Raw genomic sequence first — 23144 nt, 5'->3', positions numbered from 1 at the left:
TTTTACAAAAATAACAGTATTAAATGAACAGTATCCAATTGGAACTTACAATCGATGTTTAATGTTTATCATTTAAAAATGATATAGGTAATTGTTTACAAAAGAATTTTTGTAAACAATCTTTTAAACTCCTATTATTATTTAAATTTTTATTATTAGACTTGAAAGACAGTCGGTGGTCAGTAGACAGTGGTCGCAATGTCAAATATACTAAATAGTAAATTACCGACCCTTTGAATTGAACCATATCTATAGGTACTAGGATGTTATTGTTTTTCGTGTTCAGACAGCAGCATTTGTAGCAATGGTAGCGTCTGTCTTATCGTGTTGGGGGCTAAGAATACGAACATTAAAATAATTAAATAAAAGGTTACGTTTATTATAAAATATAAAAGCTCACATGGTATCTATCTACTTATGTTGGTTCTTTTTTGAATAATGTTCTCATTTTGGGTATTATAACTAAGTTTACGGCGTACAAGTAAATTACATTGTAAGTGTCATTAGTGTCAATCTCAAATCTCAGTAGTGTCAATGTGTTATTAATGGATGGCTTTTTTCATTAAAATCATTCATGATCTTTTTTTTTCTCTGAATCCATATGCTTATTGTGTTATATACTTATATAATATAGATTGTATATTTTTATAGAAATAATAAAATTATTCCAACTTGATTAACTTGATTAGACTAATTTCTTTGGTACCCAATGGGCAATAAAAAACATTAAAACGACCTTGTGATGTTTGTTTTAAGTTTGTGTATGGCCAACTCGTTTTTAACCGACATGGGTAGTTGGATGTATCATGTAAAAATATATAATGTGTAATATTTTAAGGAAATTTAACTATTATTTAATATTAACCGTATACTTCCACATTTTATGCCATATGGTATGAGAACAATTAATTGACAATTATTGATTTATTATTTTTATTTGTTTAAAAAATAAATTCGCAATTATCTTAATGGCTAGAGTATACGGGTTTGACTTAAATTAAGGATATTTTTTTTTATACTCTATACATCCGTTTGTACTTACCTACCAGCTGCTGGTACCACAAGTTGGCCGCCGAAGCCTGTTCTTATTTGGAATAGAGTATATATAGTTGTGTAACAGATCTCGACAACACTTATGATTCAAGCATCTTAGGGCCTTTAGGGATTACCAAGTATTGGAATAGAGATCTAGTTTTTTATTAGAGCCTATAGAGGGTTAGTATGTCCGGCTAGACGATTATGAAATCTTTTATAAAAGCATATTTCGCTTTTTCGTTTATGGTAGTTATTTATATAAGACAGGTAAAACAAAAACAAAAAAAACTAAAAAAATAACCACGGAAAACAATGACAACAATTCTTAATTTTTAAGCATACACAAACATACACTGAATATTCGTCCTCTTCGAATACTGGTAGTTGGTACCAAATTTTAATACATTACATGCGAGTAGTGGGCAGTCGGGGGGCAGTAGCATGCCATATATTGCCGTATGGCGTCAGAATTTCAGATAGCTCATGTTCGAAATACGAATATCTCATCACATTAAGACCTATTTCAATACTGGGGACTGGAGGAGTACTGAAATCGGAGTGGCAGGCGGCAGCACTAGAATAATATACCCGCAGAGTGCAGATGGTTGATACCTGCCGATTACTTGGTAAGGCCAACTTGAGGCACGTAATTTACTACAATGCCAATTTGTATGTTATACCTAATAAGTAATAACTATAATAAGGAGTAAAATATTTGCTCCACTGCTCCACAGTTCCTGCCAAGATTGTACCCAGAGAAGGGATCCATCATCTACGGAGTATTGAAGTCTAAACACTCTAAACCCCAACAAAATTTTTGTTAAACTAATAAATTATGAATAATACATTATTTATGTTTTATTTTATTCACAAAAAATTTTTAAGAAAAATGATTAGGCTCCCCTTCATAAAATAAAACCCTTTAATCCCTACAATTCGATTTTTTAAAAGCTAATCACAAAATTATTTATAATTAATTAAAAACATACAGATTTTAATAAAACAAAATATATTATTTATAAACACGTCATAAATTTTAATTTATAGAATATGTATTGTGTCATTGTGTTTATAAATGATATACCTATTTTGTCTTATCAAAATCTATGTTATTAATTAATTATAAATAATTTTGTAATTAGCTTTTAAAAATTGAAGTGTAGGGATTTTTTTCCCCGGGGACTAGTATTCCGGGATTGGTTGATTTAGTTGCATTAGTTGTATATCGATTTTCACCATTGATGATTGAATATTTGACTTATTGAGTGCTAGATTGCAACTATAATATACATTCAAATTCGGCTTTTATAAATACATTTTCAAAACAAGTTTGCAAAGTGCCAAATTATCGGACGGCATTATTGGTGGTATACTGGTATTATCACAGAATGATTTATTCTGTGGTTTAATATTTAGGGTTAGTTTATCAAAAAGAGTTATCTCGTTTTTATTTTAAATCGTCTTCGTGATTCGTGTTATCCACAATCAACGTTGGCGACATTCAAGGTTTATACGTAAACTTTTCCACCGGATCGTGTTTACTTCAGTATGTAGTAAATAGTAATTATTATATAATATTATAGTGCTTTACACTGTGTTGTGCAACATACAGAAATGTTTGAAGTTAAGTGATTAGACAATTTTGTAGTCAGTTCAGTTTATTTATTGAAATATAAAAAACTTCAGAAACTATATAGTTAAAATTTTAGCCAACATATTGAATCACAACAAGCACAGTCTCATATTAGGTAACGCCAATCGGTTTTATTTCATATTATTTAATATCCATGAAACATAAATCATAATCTATTTTGTTCATGATTATTATTTATCACCTATTGTCGTAATTGCATTAACTCTCAACAAAAACTAAAAAGAAAATGGTGTAGGAACCTTTTACTTAAACATTTTTCAGTAATTAACACCTGTACTGGGTGTTAATGCTGAATGCTGGGTAATTTCTCGATTTATATTATTCACCGTTAATCAAACTTGCTTATTGTATAAAAATGTTGTATAGATAGTAGATTTTCAATTAAACAATAAAAATAGAATTTGCATTAATTATTTTTTATTTCAGATGGCCAACCTTTATAAAAACTATTTGAAACTGTTAAAACAATGGCCATTGGATCCCAGTAAGACTGGCAGGTAGTTAAATCTTTACTGTTAACATCTTTCCTTGTTATTTTTCATAAATTCCCTCATATGTATGTTTCATGATTGATGCCAACTTATTTTCGCTTTCTATTGTTTAGAGATCTGGGTGAGCACATACGCAAAGAAGTGGGAGCAGCTTTTAGCTCTGGTGATTCCTTCCGCGGTGATACCACAAAGTGCATAAAGAAGTACGAGTCCCTCAAACGTCTTGCTGACAACTACTACTGTAACAAATACAAGCGATCGATTCAAGCATCAGCATCAGGACTCAGTGTTCATCATTGTACTTCTGTATTATCCAAAGAATCTCTTGAGATTTTAAATAAACACAATGAAGGCTTTTTTAAAACAACTTTTAACAAAATTAAGGACAAAATCAGTCCGTCATCTCAGCAGCAGGCCCCACAAGCCAGTACTGCTGGAAGAAGCAATTAGATATCTGTCACCACAAAATGGCCACAACATCATAGACATGACATTCGGTGCTGGGGGACATACAGAAAGAATTTTGCAAGAAAATGATACAACAGTTGTTTATTGTTTGGACAGAGACCCAACAGCATGTGCCATGGCAAAACAACTTTCTGAACGTTATCCAAACAGGGTGGTACCTTTAAAGGGAAAATTTAGTGATTTGCCAGTTTTGTTAAAAAATTTAGGATGCAAAATGAATAGTTTTGATGGTATTTTATTTGATTTTGGTGCTTCTTCTATGCAATTTGACACAGCTTCTAGAGGTTTTTCAATTAGTAAGAATGGCCCTTTGGATATGCGAATGGATCCCGAAGAACAGACAGTTACAGCAGCAGACGTGTTAGCCAAAGCTGATCAATCAGATCTGTATAAAATATTTAAAGTATACGGAGAAGAAAAACACTCAAAAAAAATTGCAAATGCTGTTATTGAAGCAAGGTAAAATTCCGAAGTATTATCATAAGTAGAATTGAGTTTTAATAATAGTAAATTTATGTTTTTAAAAGTTTAAAACTTAGTTGGATATTTTTTTTTTTTTTTTTTTTTATTAGCTTTTTGTAAATACAATTATAGCTCAACAATTAATAGGTGATACATTAGTTGGATGTATTAAATATTAATACTTTGAATTCTCATTATTAATTTACCTAATACATTTAATTACATTAACATAAAATATTTGAATGTTTTACTCTGAATCAGTAATAAATATTTTATCTACTTATTTTTGTGTTTCAGGTATTTATTCAAACCATTAAAAACTACGCGTGATTTTTGTGAGCTTGTTCAAAATGTTTGTGACAATGAGATGAGAAGCGATATGTTACATAGGCCATCACATCCGGCCACTAAAGTGTTCCAAGCATTACGCATATTTGTCAACAACGAATTGAACGAAATCAACCATAGCATAGTGTTGGCAAGTCATTATTTGAAAATGGGTGGAGTGATGGTGACAGTTGCTTTTCATTCCCTAGAAGATACCATAGTAAAACGACACATTCAGGGTAATATCAATGAAAACATGGCTAACACTCTACCCTTGAAGTATATTAACCCAATGCAGGCCTATGATAAGGAGTTTATGAGTGTAGTAAATGACACTTGTTGGCATCAAATCCACAAACATGTAATAACTCCAAGTGTTGAAGAGGTTGAATCAAATCCTAGAAGCAGATCAGCACGTCTCAGGGCAGCTGTTCGAATCAAATAGTTTCTATTATATCTAGTTTTTGTTAGAATCGTCATTTTATTTTTGTAGATTATGTATAATTATATTTATATATTTTTCTTAAAATATAATTATTTAATTTTCATGCAAGTAATTGGTTAAAATAATCCTAACAAGGTAAAATGAAAAATCAATAAAACAAAAACCTTTAATACACGTTAAAATTAAAAATTAAAAAATGGAAAAATTATATCATAAAACTAAATGAACGATACCAAAATTTTTTTAAATTATCCTTAACTATAAACAATGAAAACATATTCCCTTAAACAATTTTCAATGAAAATAATGATAATAGTTTGTAATTATAGGAAATTATTTATTAATAATGCTTTTAGTGAAATAAATAAGTAATATTTAATATTTTTTAATTAAAAAAAATGAAGTACTGAATTTGTAGATTTAAAATTAATTTGCATTAATTTATTTTAACATTTCTCAAACTATTGTATAGATTATAAATATAACAAATATTCTCAAAGTAACTTTTTATATTCTACATCCATAAAAATGTTTTCCTGCATAATTCAATCATTATTGATTATAAAAATATAGTAAAAGCTTATAAGTTATAACTAGGGCCTGGATTTCTATGCAATTGTAAGTTTTTTTTCAAACAGTCCAAAAAGTAGATAGATAAGCTACAAGTTTTATGTAATAGATCTGAAATACAAAGTTTTATTTTTCATATTTTGCCATTTTTTGACACGTAGAGCATATTTATGTATTTTAAGATTTTTCTTTGCATATTATGGATGTTTTTAAATGCATATTATGTAATATTTTGATTATATTAATTAAGTAAAATATTTATAGTTATATTTACAGTCAATACAATTTGCAATTGGTATGTATTCATTTTCATTTAGCGACATACCAAATTTATAAAAAAAGAATATATATTCATTATTGCTTTTTCAGATTAAAGTTTTAATATTCGACATCACCATTGACATTTTATCACGATATAAAATAATTGTACGTAAAGATATTAAAAATAATTAAATTATAGATTTGTTAGCATATATTTTACTTATTTCTACAAAATAAGTGCATAAATGCATATTTTAAAGGTTTTTAGAGCATCTAAGTCAGGACCCAACTTATACACTAAGACCATTCTAAATTTACAGTTAGTAAATGCACATATCTTAATATAAAGCAATAAACTATGATTCCATACTATACAATTTAAAATTTAAATAGAACTTGGTACCTATTTATTATTATAGGCTAGTATCTACAATTTTACTTTGAATAGATCCATACTGAAATTATTTGTTTATTCAACTGCAATATTAAAAAATTTAATGCATTTTTAGTATTTTGTTTTGAATCATAAAAACTAATATTAAATAGTCAATAAGAATTGTGGTAAGTCACAGATTTATTAATATTAAACAAAAGGACAAAATATAAACAATTTATATTTTATATGCAATGTAGAAAAAATATTTATTTTGTATTAGGAGCTATGGAAGGTAATTAAATACCTTGTTATAAACAATGGAAACTATGTACGGGTAGTTAACAGAGGGATGAATACAATGGAGATACAAGGTGTTCTAAACAAAAATTAAAAAACGCTAAATGAATTGTTAACTGTTACCATTTTTACTAAAAAAGATATTTAAAAGATATAATTAAAGTATCATTTAGTATAAAAAAAATAGTGTACCAACATGTGTTATTAACTTGTCTCTATTTAAGAGTGAAAAATATAATTTTAGTTCAAACAAAATAAAATATATGACGTAATATAAAATAAATTGAAAATTCCATAATATATTTTTATTTTATATATTAGGTAAGAAACACAAAAAAAATTTAAACAATTAAAATATAATAATGATAGGTACTTGTATTTTAACAAGAATTTATATGGCACTATGTGTGGGTATGGTAAAATGGCAGCACTAAAACAAACCAATAATTTCTCCTGTTTCAGTGTTCAAGTCTATATCGTAGATACTTGGACGAGTAGACAAGCTAGGCATTTTGGATATCTATATATAAAATAAAAAATTATGTATTTTTGTTATTATAATACTATTCATTATTTTTGCTAAAATATTATATATTACTTCTCCGGCAATTGTAACAACAAATCCGGCACCAACAGATACATATACATCCATTATTGGTAGTGTGAAGTCTGTAGGTACACCTTTTAGACTTGGATTTCCACTTAATGACAACGCTGTTTTTGCTACACACACTGGTAACTTTCCATAACCCTGTAAGTATTTAATAGTATTGAAAACCTTTCTTTATTCAATGATAAAAAAAATGTATAAAGTAGGTGTAAAATATATAATAGATTCTTGATTTCATAAAGGTAAAAATACTTTATAGAAAATTAGGATGCATTTCATATTAAAAAATAAGTGTTTTGATTTTCACATTTAGAAACTATTAAATTGATAGACATGACATGTGGTTGTTACCTTAGATTCATATTTATTCAACTTGTTTAAAATATTTTCATTAAACTCCACAGATTTTGCACCATACATTTCTTTAGCAATAGTTTCAATCTTGAGTTTCAATGGCATATTCAGGTCATACAAAAATCTACATTTTAAAACAGGAATTTAATATTTATGTCAAGACAAACAATAGTATTGTAGATTACTTGAATTCCTGAGATTGTTGACTGGCTGTAATGACAGCCTCAGCTAATTTGATAGCTCCAGACCCACCATTTTCCCAGTGGGTACTAACAACTGCATCTATGGCACCTGCCTGTAGACTAGCATCTCTAACAATTTTCCATTCATTTTCAGTGTCGTCCTTCATAGCGTTTATGGCCACGACTACAGGAATACCATATTTGACACTATTGCTGACGTGCTTTTGCAAATTTGCTACGCCTTTACTTAATGCTTCCTGTAAGGAAAAATTAAAATTATTAGATGACCTTAGAAACAAATCAATTTAGTTACTTCTTTTTCTTCTGATGTAACAGAGATATTGGGACTGATAGCTCCACCCCCATGCATTCTTAAGGCTCTAATAGTACACACTAATACTATGGTATTTGGCAAAAGACCAGAATATCTGGTTTTGATGTTGAAAAATTTTTCCATTCCTATAAGAATTTATTAAAAATTGAAATTTAGTGAAATGTTATAGTTATGCGATATTTTCATTTACTTGTCTCTTTATTTTTATTTCATACTCACCAATATCTGATCCAAAACCGGCTTCAGTAACAACATAGCCATCGGGGCCAACTAGTTTAGAAGCTAGCAGGTCAGCCACAATAGATGACGCACCATGAGCAATATTAGCAAATGGGCCTGCATGCACCAGTACCGGTGTTCCTTCAAGAGTCTGCATTAACGTTGGGTTAATGGCATCTTTCAAAAGCACAGCCATTGCACCAGTCATACCTAAGTCATCTGCAGTGACATCTTTACCATTAGTATCCTGCGCAACCACTATGTTTGATAGTCTTTCTTTTAGATCTCTGATATCTTTGGCTAGAGCTAGTATAGCCATGATTTCACTGGCCACAGATATGTCAAAACATGTTTGTCGAGTAAGGTTTTTCTCAGTTGGTGATTGGCCAACCGTAATTTTACGTAAATAACGGTCATTTGTATCCATTACTAAAAGTGAAAATATTATTTTTATAACCATAAAACAGTGGCGTAAATTGGGCTAAATTGTTAGGGTTGCAATCAGTTTCTAGGTTAGACAGACTTGTGGGGGGCTTTGCCCCCCACACCCCCCTAAAATATTTTATTTTATTCTAGATTTAACATTACAAGTACATAAATTCAACAAAACTATTTTAACCTTAAACACATATTGTATCTATTGGCAATTAGTATTATGAATATACGCTATAAATAGGGTATATAATTACTTACTGTCAATAAAATATTTATAATTTTCTTAAACAATATATGAGTACATTAAAAAAAAACAATTTTTTTATTTTATAAAATTTATATTTTAATAACAGCTGCCATTTATATTTTTTGTGTAATATAATACCTAATACAATATAATATATATATATACATTATAGGTAGATTTAAAATATTAGTTGGTTTTTTACTGAGGGAATAATATCATTTACTGCAGTAGTAATCGGCGGCCTCTACATTCTGCGGCAGCACTGAATTTTTCTATTACTAAATCTTTATCTATAAGAGATGATCTTTCACGTTCAATTTGCAAGATTCCAAGACTGTTTAATCTTGATTGTCCCATTGTGGTTCTTAAATATGTTTTTAACCTACGTAAACAAGAAAAACTTCTTTCGCATGATGCGGAGTTAGTTGGTATAGTAATAAATAATTGTATCAAACTTGTTAATGTTGGAAATCCAGCTTTATAATTTTCTGATGCAATGAAATTGATTTTTGATTGCACATTACTTTGATTATGTACAGCTTTATACATCCTATTTAAAATTTTTGTTTCTGCTTTAAGATTATCCTCATCAAAACCATACATTTTATTTATTTCTTTAAAAGAATTATTATTTGGAGTATCATTTAAGAGTATGTCTTGCATACAGTTTAAAATATATAAATTATTTTCTTCAAACCTTTCACTCATGTCATTTATAATATTATCCAGAACAGCAAAATATATATTTATTTTATAATGTTTATTTATGGTAGTATTTTCAACCTCCTTCAATCCACCGCCAAGTTTAGCTGGTATTTTTTGCTTTCTGGGAAGTATAGGAGAAGAAACATTATATTGTTTTCTTAAAATGTCTACTTCATTCCAAGTGTTATTAAAACTTTCTTCACACCGCATATTGCATAATTCTTGTATTGTTTCTTTTGCCATTGACTGTACATTACTATAAATTATTGAACTTGATTGTAAATACTTTGATAAAATATTAGTTAACAACAGTATCTTTTTAAGAAAGTATATACAAAATAAAAATTCAAAAGTATTTATTGACTTTAGTAATGCATTAGCATCAGATCCATAAACAGCATCATTTTCCGAAATATCTTCTAAAGTACTAACCACAGTTTGAAAATTGAATAAAACCGCCTTGAGGGCATCTAGTCGGCAACTCCACCTAGTATCACTGAGACTTTTTAAAGTTTTAGGTCCTTCACATGTACTTATATTTAAAACTGAATACATTTTTTCAAAAATCGCATGCACCAATAAAATTATGTAATGTATTTAATGTTCCAAATACATTTCTTACATAAGATACTTGTTTAGCCAAATCTATAAGGCATAAATTTAAAATATGTGCATTACAGTGAATGTACATTGCTAAATGATTTTCTTCTTTAATTCTTGCTTGTACCCCTTTATACGACCCTCTCATTGACGCTGCACCGTCGTAACACTGCCCTCTCAAGTTTTCTATTTTTAAACCATGAGATACAAGAGTTGATTTTATTAACATTGAAAGTGTTTCTCCATCTGTATTTTCTGTTTTATAAAAACCAAGAAAAACTTCTGCTGGAGATAAATCTTTTGTTGCGTATCTTATAATAATTGCGACTTGTTCATGTCGAGACAAATCTTGAATTTCGTCAACTATTATACTGAAAATACCCGCAGCTATTACATTATCAATTATATTTTCAATAACAATATTAGCTAAATACTCAAGAAATGTATTTGTGTAATCACCACTGACATAACGAAATGTCTTTTCTTTTTCAATAAAATATCGTTGAATAATATCATTATCTTTAGCACGAAGTGTTAATAGTTCTAGAAAGTTTCCTTTGTTTGAAGAGTCTTCGTCTACTCTATGACCTCTGATAGCTATTCCTTGACGAGCACAAAAAAGTAAACTGTCTAAAATACATTTTAAATAGGCTCGATTATCAGCTACTATCTGCTGATGGTGTGTATTAACTTTGCTAATTATACTCCCAGATTTCTTAGAATTTTTATAACCAGCTAATTTGGCACTAGCTTCTTTGTGTCCAAATGATTTTTCATGCTGAGGAAAAGACTTGAAACTAGCTTTTGACCATTGCTTGAATCCAACACTAACAAAAGTTGGATCTGATGTTTTAGATGGAAAAACACGACAGTAAAAACAATATGCAGAGTTACTGCTAGGACTATATTCTATCCAAGGAAAAGAAGTATACCACTCTGTTCGAAATTTTCTTCCTAAATGCTGTGGAAATATAATGTTATTTGGTTGATACGGTCCAAACCCACTTGAAAATAAAATTAAAGCATTTGTATTCTTATGACCAGGATCTCGATTAAGATTGTCACTTATCTAGATAAATATATATACTTGAAATTAAAATAAATTTTAACAAATACCATATACAATTATTCAATTTATTAAAGAGTATAAAAATGAGTGAATATTGACTATTTTGTACAACATTTAAAATTCTACAAATTGAAATTATAATTATTTCAATACTTGTTTTATGTTTTGTGATTGCATGTACATACTATTTAAAATTCAAAACTTTTATCATTGGTTTAAAGATTAAAATTGAATGCAATATTTTATATTTACCAATAGTGTATTTGTAGTTTGATCTGACTTTGATGTACCTACATGGCTAGATATAGCATTCTGAATTTGATTTATGTCCTTGGTATTTGGTAGAATATCCTAAAATGATCAATGAAATTAATACAAACATGATTTATATACATATTTATCACTTTTATACTACACAAAATAACCAATACATTTACTATTATTTATTTAACGTAGGTAACTAGTTACAGAATTTTCACTTTAAATTTATTAAGGTAAAGTGTTTACTGTTAACCAAAATATCCTTAAATATTAAATGATATTAAATTAATATAAATTTAATTTCAATAAATTGTAAATTAATACTAAAGATATGATATGAAATTAAGTATTAACTGTATTTACCATTTTTGATCTTTTTTCTGGGGAACGGTGGTTTTCTTCAGGTAAGTTAACATTTTTCTCAGCATTAGTATTTTTCTAATAAGCAGGTACAACAATTTATTAGAATCAAAATAATAAAAAAATATATAGCAAAATAAATTTAATTTTCCCAATAATATAATATTACCTTAATAATTAATATAAAAATTAAATTACAGATCAAAAATAAACTGTTTTATTCATCAAAATTGTAGTTTTAATATAATATAAATCAGTAATATATTTTAATGGCTACTCTTAACTTAATGTATACTAAATATGTGTACTAAAGACTAAACAATTATATGAATTTAAAGTAAAAATAGACACTTACTTTTGACTTCGATACTTTTATAAGAAATTTGTCCATTGTAGTAAGTACTTAATTTTAAGTCGATCACGAATAAGAAATAACAAGTGTAAAAATTAAATTCATGAATAAAACAAACAAATAGTAATTTTAAACTATGAAACACGTTTTCATTATCAGCTACCATTGAGACTCGAGTCGGCCGATCACAATAAATATACATATTGGTATAATAATAGAAAATTATTAATAACAAAACTATAAATAAATGTGGAAAGGATATAGTATAATAATAATTCCAGTGCTTCAAGACAACGTTAAACATTGGTTCTCAAAATATAAATTAGTTAGTTTATTATTATATTGATATTTCAATTTTTTGATAATTGAAATCGTAATTTTTTGGAGTCGCAAAAAGATACTCTTGCGACCCTATGATATTTTCAGGGGTTGCAAGTGCGACCCCGTGCGACCCCCAGTTTACGCCACTGCCATAAAATAATATTCCAAGTTAATCATAATTTAAAATATAATACCATATACGAATATTATTTAATATTTACCTCTATTCCATGTTATGGTATTTGGATCAATATTTAGTCTAGAGAAAGAAGTGATTTCTTCAGCAGTCAACGTTGACGGGTTAGTATTGTTGATTCCAAGCCTCTTTAACCTGTTCAATTGTATGGGAGAAAACTTACGTACACCATTCACAGTTGGTACAAGACGATCATATAAGGCTTGGTCTTTTTGAGTAGCTTCATGGAACATACGAGTATCAATTTGTGCAGCCATCAAATTGTTTGCAGCTGTTACTGCGTGTATATCGCCAGTCAGATGGAGATTGAAATCTTCCATTGGTATCACTTGAGAGTAACCACCGCCAGCTGCACCACCTAATAAAAGCAGTATTAATAAACAAAATCACTTTTAATCCCAAACAAATAACTAATTATTAAAATGTATTGAAATATTCACAAACCTTTAATTCCAAATGTCGGCCCTTGTGAAGGCTGTCTCAAACAAGCAATAGTATTTTTTTTGGAGTGTGCAGCTAATGCTTGAACGAGACCTACTGTTGTTGTGCTCTTGCCTTCACCTAATGATGTTGGTGTGATACTGAAATATGATTTTAAATGAGAATATTTGATCATCAAAAAATGTACTATATTAATAAAGGTTCATTCAAGGAAGAGATTTGATCTCAAATACAATTTATATTTAGTTAAATATATTATAACTATTTATTTGATAAATTATTAATTAAAAATAAGATAAATGCTAAATAGTATTAGTATTTAAATTAACTATTGCATATATTATTATAAAATTAAAATAAATTGTTTATAATTATCTCATATTTATGTTAACAAATATTTCATATTGTGAACATAAATAAAGACATATTTAAATAGTGTTATGCATATTGAAAATATATTACTATTACTATTCCTGACATTAATCATTAAAATTAAAGTTGTTCCATTAATAGTTTATAAAAAAAAAATTCTTAAACAATCCTAACTGCACTAATAAACAAGAATTATTAATATATTAATAATTTTTTATTTATATTTACATACCCAGTAACCACAACATATTTTCCATTTTTTATATTTTTCAGGCGGTCTAAAATGGATATACAAATTTTGGCCTTTTTATTACCATATAAAATCACTTCAGATTCTTTTAGACCTATTTCTTTAGCTAACACCATTATATTTTTTGGTTCTTGACTTCTAGCTATTTCAATATCACTGGTAACAAAAGAAAATATTTTTAATTTTGGTTTAAATAAGAAAATACATTATAATATTATCAACTATACCTTGGCACTGGTCTTTGGAGTTTTAATGGAAGTATCTCTAAATTCCATTGACTCTTGTAAATAATGTTTGCAACCTTTGAAGCTGCTTGTATAGTATTTGAGAGCAACATAGCCACAGTCATAGGTCCAACTCCACCAGGCACTGGTGTTATGGCAGATGCTATCTGAGATGCTGATGCATAGTGAACATCTCCAACCAAACGGTAACCAGACTTTTTTGAAGAGTCTAAGTAAAATGTAAAAATTATACACAAATTAAATTGTCAAACTTACAAAGATAATTACCTGGAAGAGAATTGATACCACAGTCTATAACTACTGCTCCTGGTTTTATCCATGACCCATGGACAAATTCTGGTTTGCCAATAGCAACTACTAAAATATCTGCTTTGGATACCTAAGTATAAAATTATTTAGTAATATTAAAATGTTTGATAGGTGACAAATAAATTGTATTTTTGAAAAGAATAAGAATTAATATAGATATAAACTAGTTACTCAAAAAAAAATGTTCTAACAAAAATATATTAACGTGTAAATAGAAAATTATCAAAATGTATATTAAACATAGCCAATAATCATTGTTGGAACTCTAGCTAAAAAAAGGTATTCATTTAAGATAAAAATAAAAATAGTTGGTTTAATCAGACAAATATAAAAATATTTAAAAAGTTGTGAGTTATTTCTATATATTCTCATAAATACACTAATTACATTATAGTTGACTTTTTAAATATACCTCTTTTTCAATTTCCTTAGTTTTAGAATGACAAATTGTAACAGTAGCATTATGCCATAAAAGTAAACTAGCCACGGGTGCCCCAACAATTTTACTGCGACCCAATACTACAGCTCTCGTTCCAGAAATTTCAATTCCACTTCTAGAATTATAATTCAAAAATAATTAAATATTTATATGATTTAAATAGGAAAAAAAATTATTACCTTTTTATTAGTTGAATAACACCATTTGGAGTGCAAGGGATTAGACCAGTTAAATCACCAATTGCTACTCGACCTTCATTAACAATGTTTAAACTATGTACATAAACATAAAGATACATACAATATTTAAAATATCTTTCAAATAATTTTAAGGACAAGGGGTAGGTGACATCAATTTGTTTTTAATAATCATTAAATTTAGTAAATAAAGAGGCATATAATTTTTATTAATTAGTCAAACACATCTAAAGATTGTTATTTACTGGTAAAAACATTTATGTTTATGTAATCTATAGTAAATCAATTGTTATTCATTGTAATATTCAAGTACCTGCGAGTATAATAACTTATAAATATTAAATAATGTAGTTTAATCACCTACTGATTGCTATTATATTAAACTACAATAATAATATTGTATACACCTTACTGTAAAAATTTAAATTTAAATTACCAACTTTAAAATTTAATATTTTATCGGTTATAACTAAAAGCAGTGTCTCTAATGTAGAAAAGCCCAGGCAACAATCGTCATTCATATCAGTCCGCTCTTGGCTTAAGATACAGTATGTATAAAATATACTAACCCGTCAACATCCTTTTCAGGGGAAACAGCATTGGTGATCAAATGTGAATCGATATTTTCTATACAGTCTAATGGCATTTGAACGATAATACCGTGTACAGATGGATCACTGTTGTATTTATTGATTTCTGACAATAACTAATTAACATAAGCAGACAAATAATTATATTATGATATAAATGGAAAAATAAAAATGAATATTTTTGCAACTGCTTCAATTGAAGCATAATTAATTCAATTTTAAAACCATAATAAAGTGCACACCTCATTTTGAGTGATTGTCTTGGGATACTGTACATGTGATGCTTCCATACCCACTTCAGCCGCAGACTTAATTTTCTGTCTGATATAAACATTGGAGTCATCGCGTCCTCCTACTTGAACAATAACGAGGTGTGCTTTAAACCCATTAAAACGTTCAGCAAGTGCATCCGTTTGTTTTTTTAGGGCAATTTTCGTTTCCCTAATACATAATAAGGAAGATATATTAATAAGTGCATCATCAAACTTAAACTCACAACTTACTTGGACAATTCAGTACCAGACAGTACTTTTGCAACAATTGCTTCGGACATGACGATGATGAGTACTAAGAATAAAATTACTGAGAAGCAAATATAACTAATACTAGTAAACGAGTTATTGAAGTGTGTGGTGCTAAACTGCTAAACGAAGGAATTTAATTTCTAAAGAACTATGAATGAGATTCAAAGGTTTGAAAATAATTAATTCGGAATTACCACGGTCCAGTGTCCACCTGTTGCTCGTTATCAATAAAATGGAAATCGCATATGTGCTCGCCCGGCGTGTAATTGTTGATAAATAATAATTATTATACGTCTTATTATTAAATGTAAATTCAAACTGCTTTTCCAACTGTTGCTAGCCGATAGGTCGGATGTATAAATGTAATTACTAATTAACATTTATATCCAATTCTGATAGTTTTGGTTCAATAATCATTGTTTTATTATAGAAGAATAATAGAAGACAAGTCATTATTTCTAATCGCATTAACGCCGACGGAGGTATTATCTCTCGTAAATCGATGATGATAATATTCGAAATTAATATGCAAATATGTAACTATAAAGAATAATTTCGTCATACCTAATATTTAATCATTTAAAAAATGGTTAGCTGATTAGATACATAATCGAATGTTTGTAATTCAATTACTATTAGTTTAGATTAATCTACAGCTATTAAATTATAAAAAGTATAATTATTGTTTTAACTAATGAAGTAAAGATCATTACCAACTATCAAGTAGGTTTTAGGAATCTCGCATCAAATTTAATTATGTTTTATATTTAATAGTAAAGTAGCAAAAATGTTATATTTCGATGAATCAATCGAAATCTTAATTTAACTAATTAAACAAAAAAAGAAAGAATATGTTTGAATCTTGAAAATGAAAAGTTTCGCATAACGGACGAGTCAAGGGTTTTAAATTATATTAATATTTCTAAAAGTGAACCACTCAGACTGACCACATACCTTCCAGTAGAACTGGTTGCGATCATCGTCGCTGAATGGTCTTAACTGCGAATAGCAGACCACCAGCAGCCTCACGCTCTGGTACATGGACAAGTCTCATCATCGTGGCTAATGACGACTCCAGATTTGCACCTGGAGGGGACGATGCATACTACAGAAATAATCCTGTGAAGTATGATCTTAACGTGTCAGTAGACGCCAGCCGATACTTATGTTAGGCATGGATAGCTTAACACAAGCTGCTCACAGACTTGCACATCAGATTTTGTCATTATATGAACCGAACTCGTTAACTGAAATATTACCTGATTAAATATTTTCGTAAATTATGTCATTTATTTGATGATAGGAAAAGAGAAAACAGTTGAAGGTTTTGAAAAAGCATCAACAATACTACGTTCTAGTGGATGGTTAACGGCAGAGCCATCTATGAACATCTTTCAGAAAACTATCAAAGAAAAATATTTTAGTTATAAATTACAATTATAGTAGGACAGTAAAGTCTACTTTACTACGTAAGAGTCGTAAAACGTAATAAATATATAAATGATTATATTTATTATTCATGAATACTATACAAATGAATTATATACAGTACTTTATAATAATTAATAACATCTAATAAGGGCATCATCACAGCCTTAAAATAATAATGATAAAAATAAAAAAAAAATGTATTTTTATCATTTAACAATAACAATATTGTTGGTAAAATAAAAACAAAATATAAATTATGTATTATGTATTGCTATTTTGAGAGGTAGTGTTGTATTTTATGTACTCTATTTGTAAAGGTGTTCGTTGCTTACATTTTTTACCTTTCCCTATCAATTAGCCTTATCCTCTTTAATTATTTGTATCATGTTCTTATTATTAGTGTATATCACGGACTAAGATTCTATAGACTCTAGATATATCTTAGTCCGTGCGGTGTACAGTTATAATGATATAATTATATTAGTGACTAGTTAGTTTAGAATATTTAGATAGAAAATAATAACAAAGGCGGTTGATAGACATAATTAATTGGCATTTTTTTATTAAGTATAAATATGGTACCGTAGCTTTAAGTTAACTATTTTTGTCATAATAAGTGTTCAATAGTAATTTTGACAGTTATTAATTTTATAAATAATATGTGTTTTTAGCACTCCTATCGGAAATGATGTAAAACTAAGTGCCTCTTTAAGACTCCTTTCGATGCCGTGAATAATACCTTCTAACTTCTAAGGTCATGAAAAAATCGATCACTTTATTTACTTAGTGGATGACTATTTTCAAAAATTATACTAAATGGTGCCGCTAGATGGCACTAACGTTGTTCTTTTACTGTGCCGTGACATTGAAACGCCGATTTTGATGCACCCAACACGCTTTATTTGAATTCGGTTAACCTAATGATTACTCAATAGATAAAAAGAGCGTTTATAAATATATTCTAGTCGGTTAGTAATAAGTTCGGTTCATAAAGTGCAAAAATCCAATGTGCAAGTCTGTGAGCAGCTTGTGTTAAACTATCCATGCCTAACATAAGTATCGGCTGGCGTCTACTGACACGTTAAGATCATACTTCACAGGATCATTTCTGTAGTATGCATCGTCCCCTCCAGGTGCAAATCTGGAGTCGTCATCAGCCACGATGATGAGACTTGTCCATGTGTACCAGAGCGTGAGGCTGCTGGTGGTCTGCTGTTCGCAGTTAAGACCATTCAGCGACGATGATCGCAACCAGTTCTACTGGAAGGTTTGTGGTCAGTCTGAGTGGTCCACTTTTATAGATTCGAATTAATTTAAGCAACTTTGCATAATAAAAATTCTCAACGTAGACTCGTTTGCATCAAGTTATGAATTACCTTTGGAAAACGCATGTACGCCGGTAGAAATTTATGCTAAAGTTAGATAAAATATATATTATTTCGAGTATTTCAATACATAAAATAAAGGGTGATTTCGAGTTCCGGGTTATCTCGACTATCGAAATATTTCCAAAATTACTATTGATAAAATTCATAGTCCCAAAAATATAGAGTAAAGAAATAGGTAATATTTTAACAAATATGCACATAAATTGGCATGTTTCATAAGAACAAAAAATGTCAGATAATTACTTATGTGTACAGTTTTTTCGTTTACAAAATAACATTTGTATTATAATCTATCTAGCGGTAAAATTAATGAAAATAAAACAAGAATTATATTTATGAATGTTTTGATTTGATTTAGTGATCTACAACTATAATTTTAAATCGTTAAATATAATAAACTAAGTATAATCTAAATTTTTCATCAAAACTACTTTAGATAATAATATAAAAAGAAAAAAAATTAATAAGAGCCAAGAGGCGACAATCCAATACGAAAACGTAGGAAAACAAAGTATACAGCGTTACGCATGTGCATGCGTAAATGCATAAAACTAAAATCGTAAACTTTAGAAAGATATAACTTCCAGAATAATGATTTGCAAGAATTTTTGAATAAATTAGACTTTTGATTTAGTGTTTTAAAATACACATTTTGGAAAGAAAAAAATCGTGTGAGAACTATACTGCATTTGTTTCATTGGCTACACTGTTGTTTTCTTATAAACTATCAAAATCACGCTTTATCAATTATGTGAATGTGGTTATCTAATATTTAATATCCATGAACTAATAATTACAATTTATAAACTACAAGTTATTAATATTCTTTATTTTATTAAAATTTATAATTTGAAATGTGTGAAGTGCAATATTAATTCCTAGATAACTACTTGAATATTTTGATCTTTTAAGTTTGAATCGTTGACCAGTTAGTAAATTTTTAATTGTTTTTTTTTTTAAACTACCTATTGCAACAATGGGTAAAGTTAAGTCAACGAAAATAGATCCCCATAAAACTTTTTCCAAAGCATTAATGAAAATGAAGTTTATGAATCCAGATTTAGACACAAAAGAAGAAGCTATAACAATCAAATCTGAGCATAGGCCTAAAAAAAAAGATGTTTCCAAAATTAATAATTGGGAACCGTTTTATGATCTTCTACCTATGTCCAGACTATCATTTAATGGGATGAATACTGATATAGAGAATTTAATGAAAAAACTTGGCGTACTGCAGCGTGACCCTCATGAACATGGTAAAATGGACGTGGACATAACAGTAGAAGAAATGATCATTAGAAAAAATAAAATGAAACAGAGGAAAAAGTAAAATTTAAAAATGTATTTAATATAAATTTTGTTAATTTTGTCTCTACGTATCTTAAAATTGTTTATATTATTGAGGGAACTATCATATTCATATGATCATTATGTTCTATTGGTGTATGCATTTTTTATTATAAACTAATATCTTTTAACGAACTGTATTTTTTTTTTTATTATGATTGTGTTTTACTTTCAAACTTGTTTTTTTGCATAATACATAAAAACTTGACTGATAAGTGGTAGTTACTTTTGTATCAAAATTCTAATGGTTACCTATTATTACATATAAATGGTACTAGGTAAGTTGTTGCAAAGGTTAAGTACTTATGTTTTATACTTGATATTTGGACATTTGTTATTTTGTTTCCTATGTACCTATAAATTAAATTTTTAGTTGAAATATTGTCTAAATAATATGAAAAAAGTGAATTTTAGTTATTATAATTACTTACTTCAAGTTTTACATTTTTTTATGGATGTATATACATTATTCAATTATACTTAGATGTAAGCTCAAAGAAAGAAAAAATGTGTACCTATGCCGATCAATGTTTATTCAACTATCTACTTTTAACCCAATTCGATAACTGGGTAACAAACATTTTATTTAGTATTGCCTACATTAAAATATGGCAGTTAACACTTCAAAATTATTCTCTTTATATGAGTAATCTTATTTTCCTATTAAAAATAAATAAATCCATTTACAGTTAATGATTTATCAATGACATACCTTGTGATTTATTGGTTTTAATACTAATAATTACATTTATATATTAATACATAGTATATTTATATACCTGTATCAGATGTTTTATATAATATTGTTAATAACTCATAAGTCAACATTGATATAAGTACCATGAAATATTGTAAAATATGTTTGTGATATACCTTAAGGCTTAAAGTTAATCTAAAAAAATTATCAATAAACTGGAGTATTATAATACAGTCTAGACAGAAACCTTAGTAAATAACATTTATACTCTTTCTGTACACCTTCTTGAAATCTATAAAAATGTGGGTAAAAATATAAAAATACATATTTTTATTTTTTATACAGAATGTTTTTTGTACATACCTAAGAAGAATTATAATATATATTATATTAGATTGTGTTGATACTTGATTGTGAGCGGAGCTATGAATGTATTACTTTTAGTATTTTACAATGATTATTTTTTTTTTTTTTTAGTGTATGTTTACATGATTTATTGTAGAAAAAATGTTTCCATCTTCAACTTTAAGGATGTTTTTTGATAGAAAATTGAATCTAGTTGGCACTTACAATAGGAAATGTTCAGTGCTTTTAAAAATAATGGAAAAAAAAAATTAACTGAAAAACTGAAATTTTTACACAGCACCAGTTTTTGATAAAATTTATTTTTAGTTATTTTGTTGTAGGTAAATCAATAGTGAATAACTGATCACAAATGATATTTATAAGGCTAATACAATTAGATACAAAAAATTAGCTAGGTATATTAAAAAAAAACTGACGACTTAAGAGAAAGGGCCGTCTAATGATGGAATTTCATTACATGAAGTAAGTTGTACTTAAAATTTAAGTTTTTTTTTTAAAATTATACTTTTATTGTTACCTATCTAAAAAGTTTTAGTCAAAGCAATCTGAAACATTCTACTGTTATTCAATTAAATTACCATAATATTTACTCAATTTAAACCATTAATAGTTATTTATTAGGTACTTACATATTCAACTATTTTGAATTTTTTAGTTTTTTTTATAAACTTATGTTGATAACCTCTTTAGAATCATAGTGAAAAAGACCATCATATATTCCATTTGTAATTTATCAATTACAAAATATTAATTAATATGTATTATATAGGCATGATTTTTATTTATATGCATTTAGCATTTGATACTTACTGTATATTAGAGCGGTTATTAATTTATGTTCTTATTTTATATATACTGTGAAAACTGAAAACTATTAAGGTTTCTTTAACAATATTTTATATAGCTTACCGTTTACCCCTTACTCATTTTTGTGTTGTGATAGCTATATTATTTTTATACTTAACTTTAATTTTAAAATAGGTATTAACGACCACGACAGGTTATTTAAAATTTATTGAAGATTTTTAGACATAAATTTAATATATTATTTTAAAAATTTCTGTTTTTAAGGATTTTTTTTTATCATAATAGCTAATAGGTGCAATTAGGGTCCAATAAAAAAGTCTTTTTCTATCGTATTTTGATAATTTAAAGCAAATATATTAATTTTTGTATTTTTAATATTTTTCGGTTTTTGGATCATTTTGTCATGCCTACTACAAATCTTCATTCTCCGCTATTTATTTTCAGTTATGGTTTTCAAAGTCTTATACTATGGAATTTAAAGAATGCTTTTTTTTCTTTTTTGTGTTTTGGATTTTCTTGGAGCACTCTTTATATAATTGAATTTTGTTTCCTTAATTCATACGTGGCATGTCCATTTTAACTTTTTTTAATCTCGTTCAGAATATTTAGCATTTTGAACTAACTCATACTGAAGAATAAACTTCTTGGTAGTGTCTTTTCCTACAAATATTATCAATTAATACAAAATTGTACTATACGCATATACCTATACTTCATATTGAGGAATACTTATTATTATTATGTTTCCAGCTATAAAATAATTTGCAATAATCCTTAGTTTATAAAATATATAGAACGGGTCATAGTATAATTTCATTGTTTGTGATACAATAATCATACTAATATTAATTATTATATTATTTAGATGGGTACTATTTCAACAGAAAAACTGGTAGTTCTGTACCGACTGTACCCCTTATTTTAATTCTGAAAAATAAAGCGATTAATATATTTTTTTTTTAGTCTAACATTACTGTAAAAATGGTTCGTGTTGTTCCTTTTGGTAGGCTTACCTATGCATTTTTGATATTTTTAATTTAGGTAAAAAATTGTTTTATAAAGGAACAAAAATAAAATTAACAAAAAAATTGTAGTAAGTGGGTATCATTC

General features: G+C 27.8%; 3 protein-coding genes and 2 non-coding genes across 6 annotated transcripts; 2 read left to right on the top strand and 3 right to left on the bottom strand.

The window, feature by feature from the left end:
- The first annotated feature begins 2492 nt into the window (after window positions 1-2492).
- Window positions 2493-4994, top strand: LOC113548024 (probable methyltransferase-like protein 15 homolog). 2 transcript variants are annotated; one of them, XM_026948668.2, is made up of 4 exons: window positions 2493-2581; window positions 3116-3186; window positions 3294-4107; window positions 4408-4994. In XM_026948668.2, the coding sequence occupies exons 3-4, from the start codon at window positions 3527-3529 to the stop codon at window positions 4880-4882; spliced, it is 1056 nt and encodes a 351-aa protein (XP_026804469.1). In that variant the 5' UTR covers window positions 2493-2581; window positions 3116-3186; window positions 3294-3526; the 3' UTR covers window positions 4883-4994. The 2 variants fall into 2 exon arrangements, with proteins under 2 accessions (XP_026804469.1, XP_026804468.1); XM_026948667.2 differs by lacking the exon at window positions 2493-2581 and adding an exon at window positions 2590-2783.
- Window positions 4995-6491: 1497 nt separating this feature from the next.
- LOC113549729 (C-1-tetrahydrofolate synthase, cytoplasmic) lies at window positions 6492-16505 on the bottom strand. The gene is made up of 16 exons (XM_026951181.1): window positions 15978-16505; window positions 15717-15915; window positions 15454-15590; window positions 14867-14959; window positions 14661-14802; window positions 14207-14318; window positions 13922-14147; window positions 13677-13850; window positions 13076-13212; window positions 12657-12989; window positions 8086-8514; window positions 7846-7991; window positions 7536-7789; window positions 7348-7474; window positions 6985-7137; window positions 6492-6906 (listed from the first exon to the last, which is right to left on the bottom strand). The coding sequence occupies exons 1-16, from the start codon at window positions 16025-16027 to the stop codon at window positions 6817-6819; spliced, it is 2802 nt and encodes a 933-aa protein (XP_026806982.1). The 5' UTR covers window positions 16028-16505; the 3' UTR covers window positions 6492-6816.
- On the bottom strand, window positions 10007-12605 carry LOC113549736 (zinc finger MYM-type protein 1-like). Its single transcript, XM_026951194.1, has 4 exons — window positions 12118-12605; window positions 11766-11840; window positions 11394-11492; window positions 10007-11141 (listed from the first exon to the last, which is right to left on the bottom strand). The coding sequence occupies exons 1-4, from the start codon at window positions 12151-12153 to the stop codon at window positions 10032-10034; spliced, it is 1320 nt and encodes a 439-aa protein (XP_026806995.1). The 5' UTR covers window positions 12154-12605; the 3' UTR covers window positions 10007-10031.
- Window positions 16506-16930: 425 nt separating the features above from the next.
- On the bottom strand, window positions 16931-17134 carry LOC113550748. Its single transcript, XR_003405057.1, has one exon. It is a non-coding gene; the product is annotated as a small nucleolar RNA U3 (small nucleolar RNA).
- Window positions 17135-18512: 1378 nt separating this feature from the next.
- LOC113550749 lies at window positions 18513-18718 on the top strand. Its single transcript, XR_003405058.1, has one exon. It is a non-coding gene; the product is annotated as a small nucleolar RNA U3 (small nucleolar RNA).
- Window positions 18719-23144: the final 4426 nt, after the last annotated feature.

This window comes from Rhopalosiphum maidis, chromosome 4, assembly GCF_003676215.2.
Source record: "Rhopalosiphum maidis isolate BTI-1 chromosome 4, ASM367621v3, whole genome shotgun sequence".
In the NCBI taxonomy this organism is placed as follows: Eukaryota; Metazoa; Arthropoda; class Insecta; order Hemiptera; family Aphididae; genus Rhopalosiphum; species Rhopalosiphum maidis.
Note: the sequence above shows the minus strand (reverse complement) of the source record. Positions and strands in the feature narration are given on the sequence as shown.

Coding starts and splice junctions, on each gene's coding strand:
- LOC113549729 (XM_026951181.1), bottom strand. CDS start 16,027: ATGTCCGAAGCAATTGTTGCAAAAGTACTGTCTGGTACTGAATTGTCC. Junction 14,960..15,453: donor CCTGAAAAGGATGTTGACGG/GTTAGTATATTT, acceptor TTATGTACATAG/TTTAAACATTGTTAATGAAG. Junction 7,138..7,347: donor TGAATAAATATGAATCTAAG/GTAACAACCACA, acceptor AAATACTTACAG/GGTTATGGAAAGTTACCAGT.
- LOC113548024 (XM_026948668.2), top strand. CDS start 3,527: ATGAAGGCTTTTTTAAAACAACTTTTAACAAAATTAAGGACAAAATCA. Junction 4,108..4,407: donor AATGCTGTTATTGAAGCAAG/GTAAAATTCCGA, acceptor TTTGTGTTTCAG/GTATTTATTCAAACCATTAA.
- LOC113549736 (XM_026951194.1), bottom strand. CDS start 12,153: ATGGACAAATTTCTTATAAAAGTATCGAAGTCAAAA. Junction 11,841..12,117: donor TAAAAGTATCGAAGTCAAAA/GTAAGTGTCTAT, acceptor CCTGCTTATTAG/AAAAATACTAATGCTGAGAA. Junction 11,142..11,393: donor AAACTACAAATACACTATTG/GTAAATATAAAA, acceptor ATATTTATCTAG/ATAAGTGACAATCTTAATCG.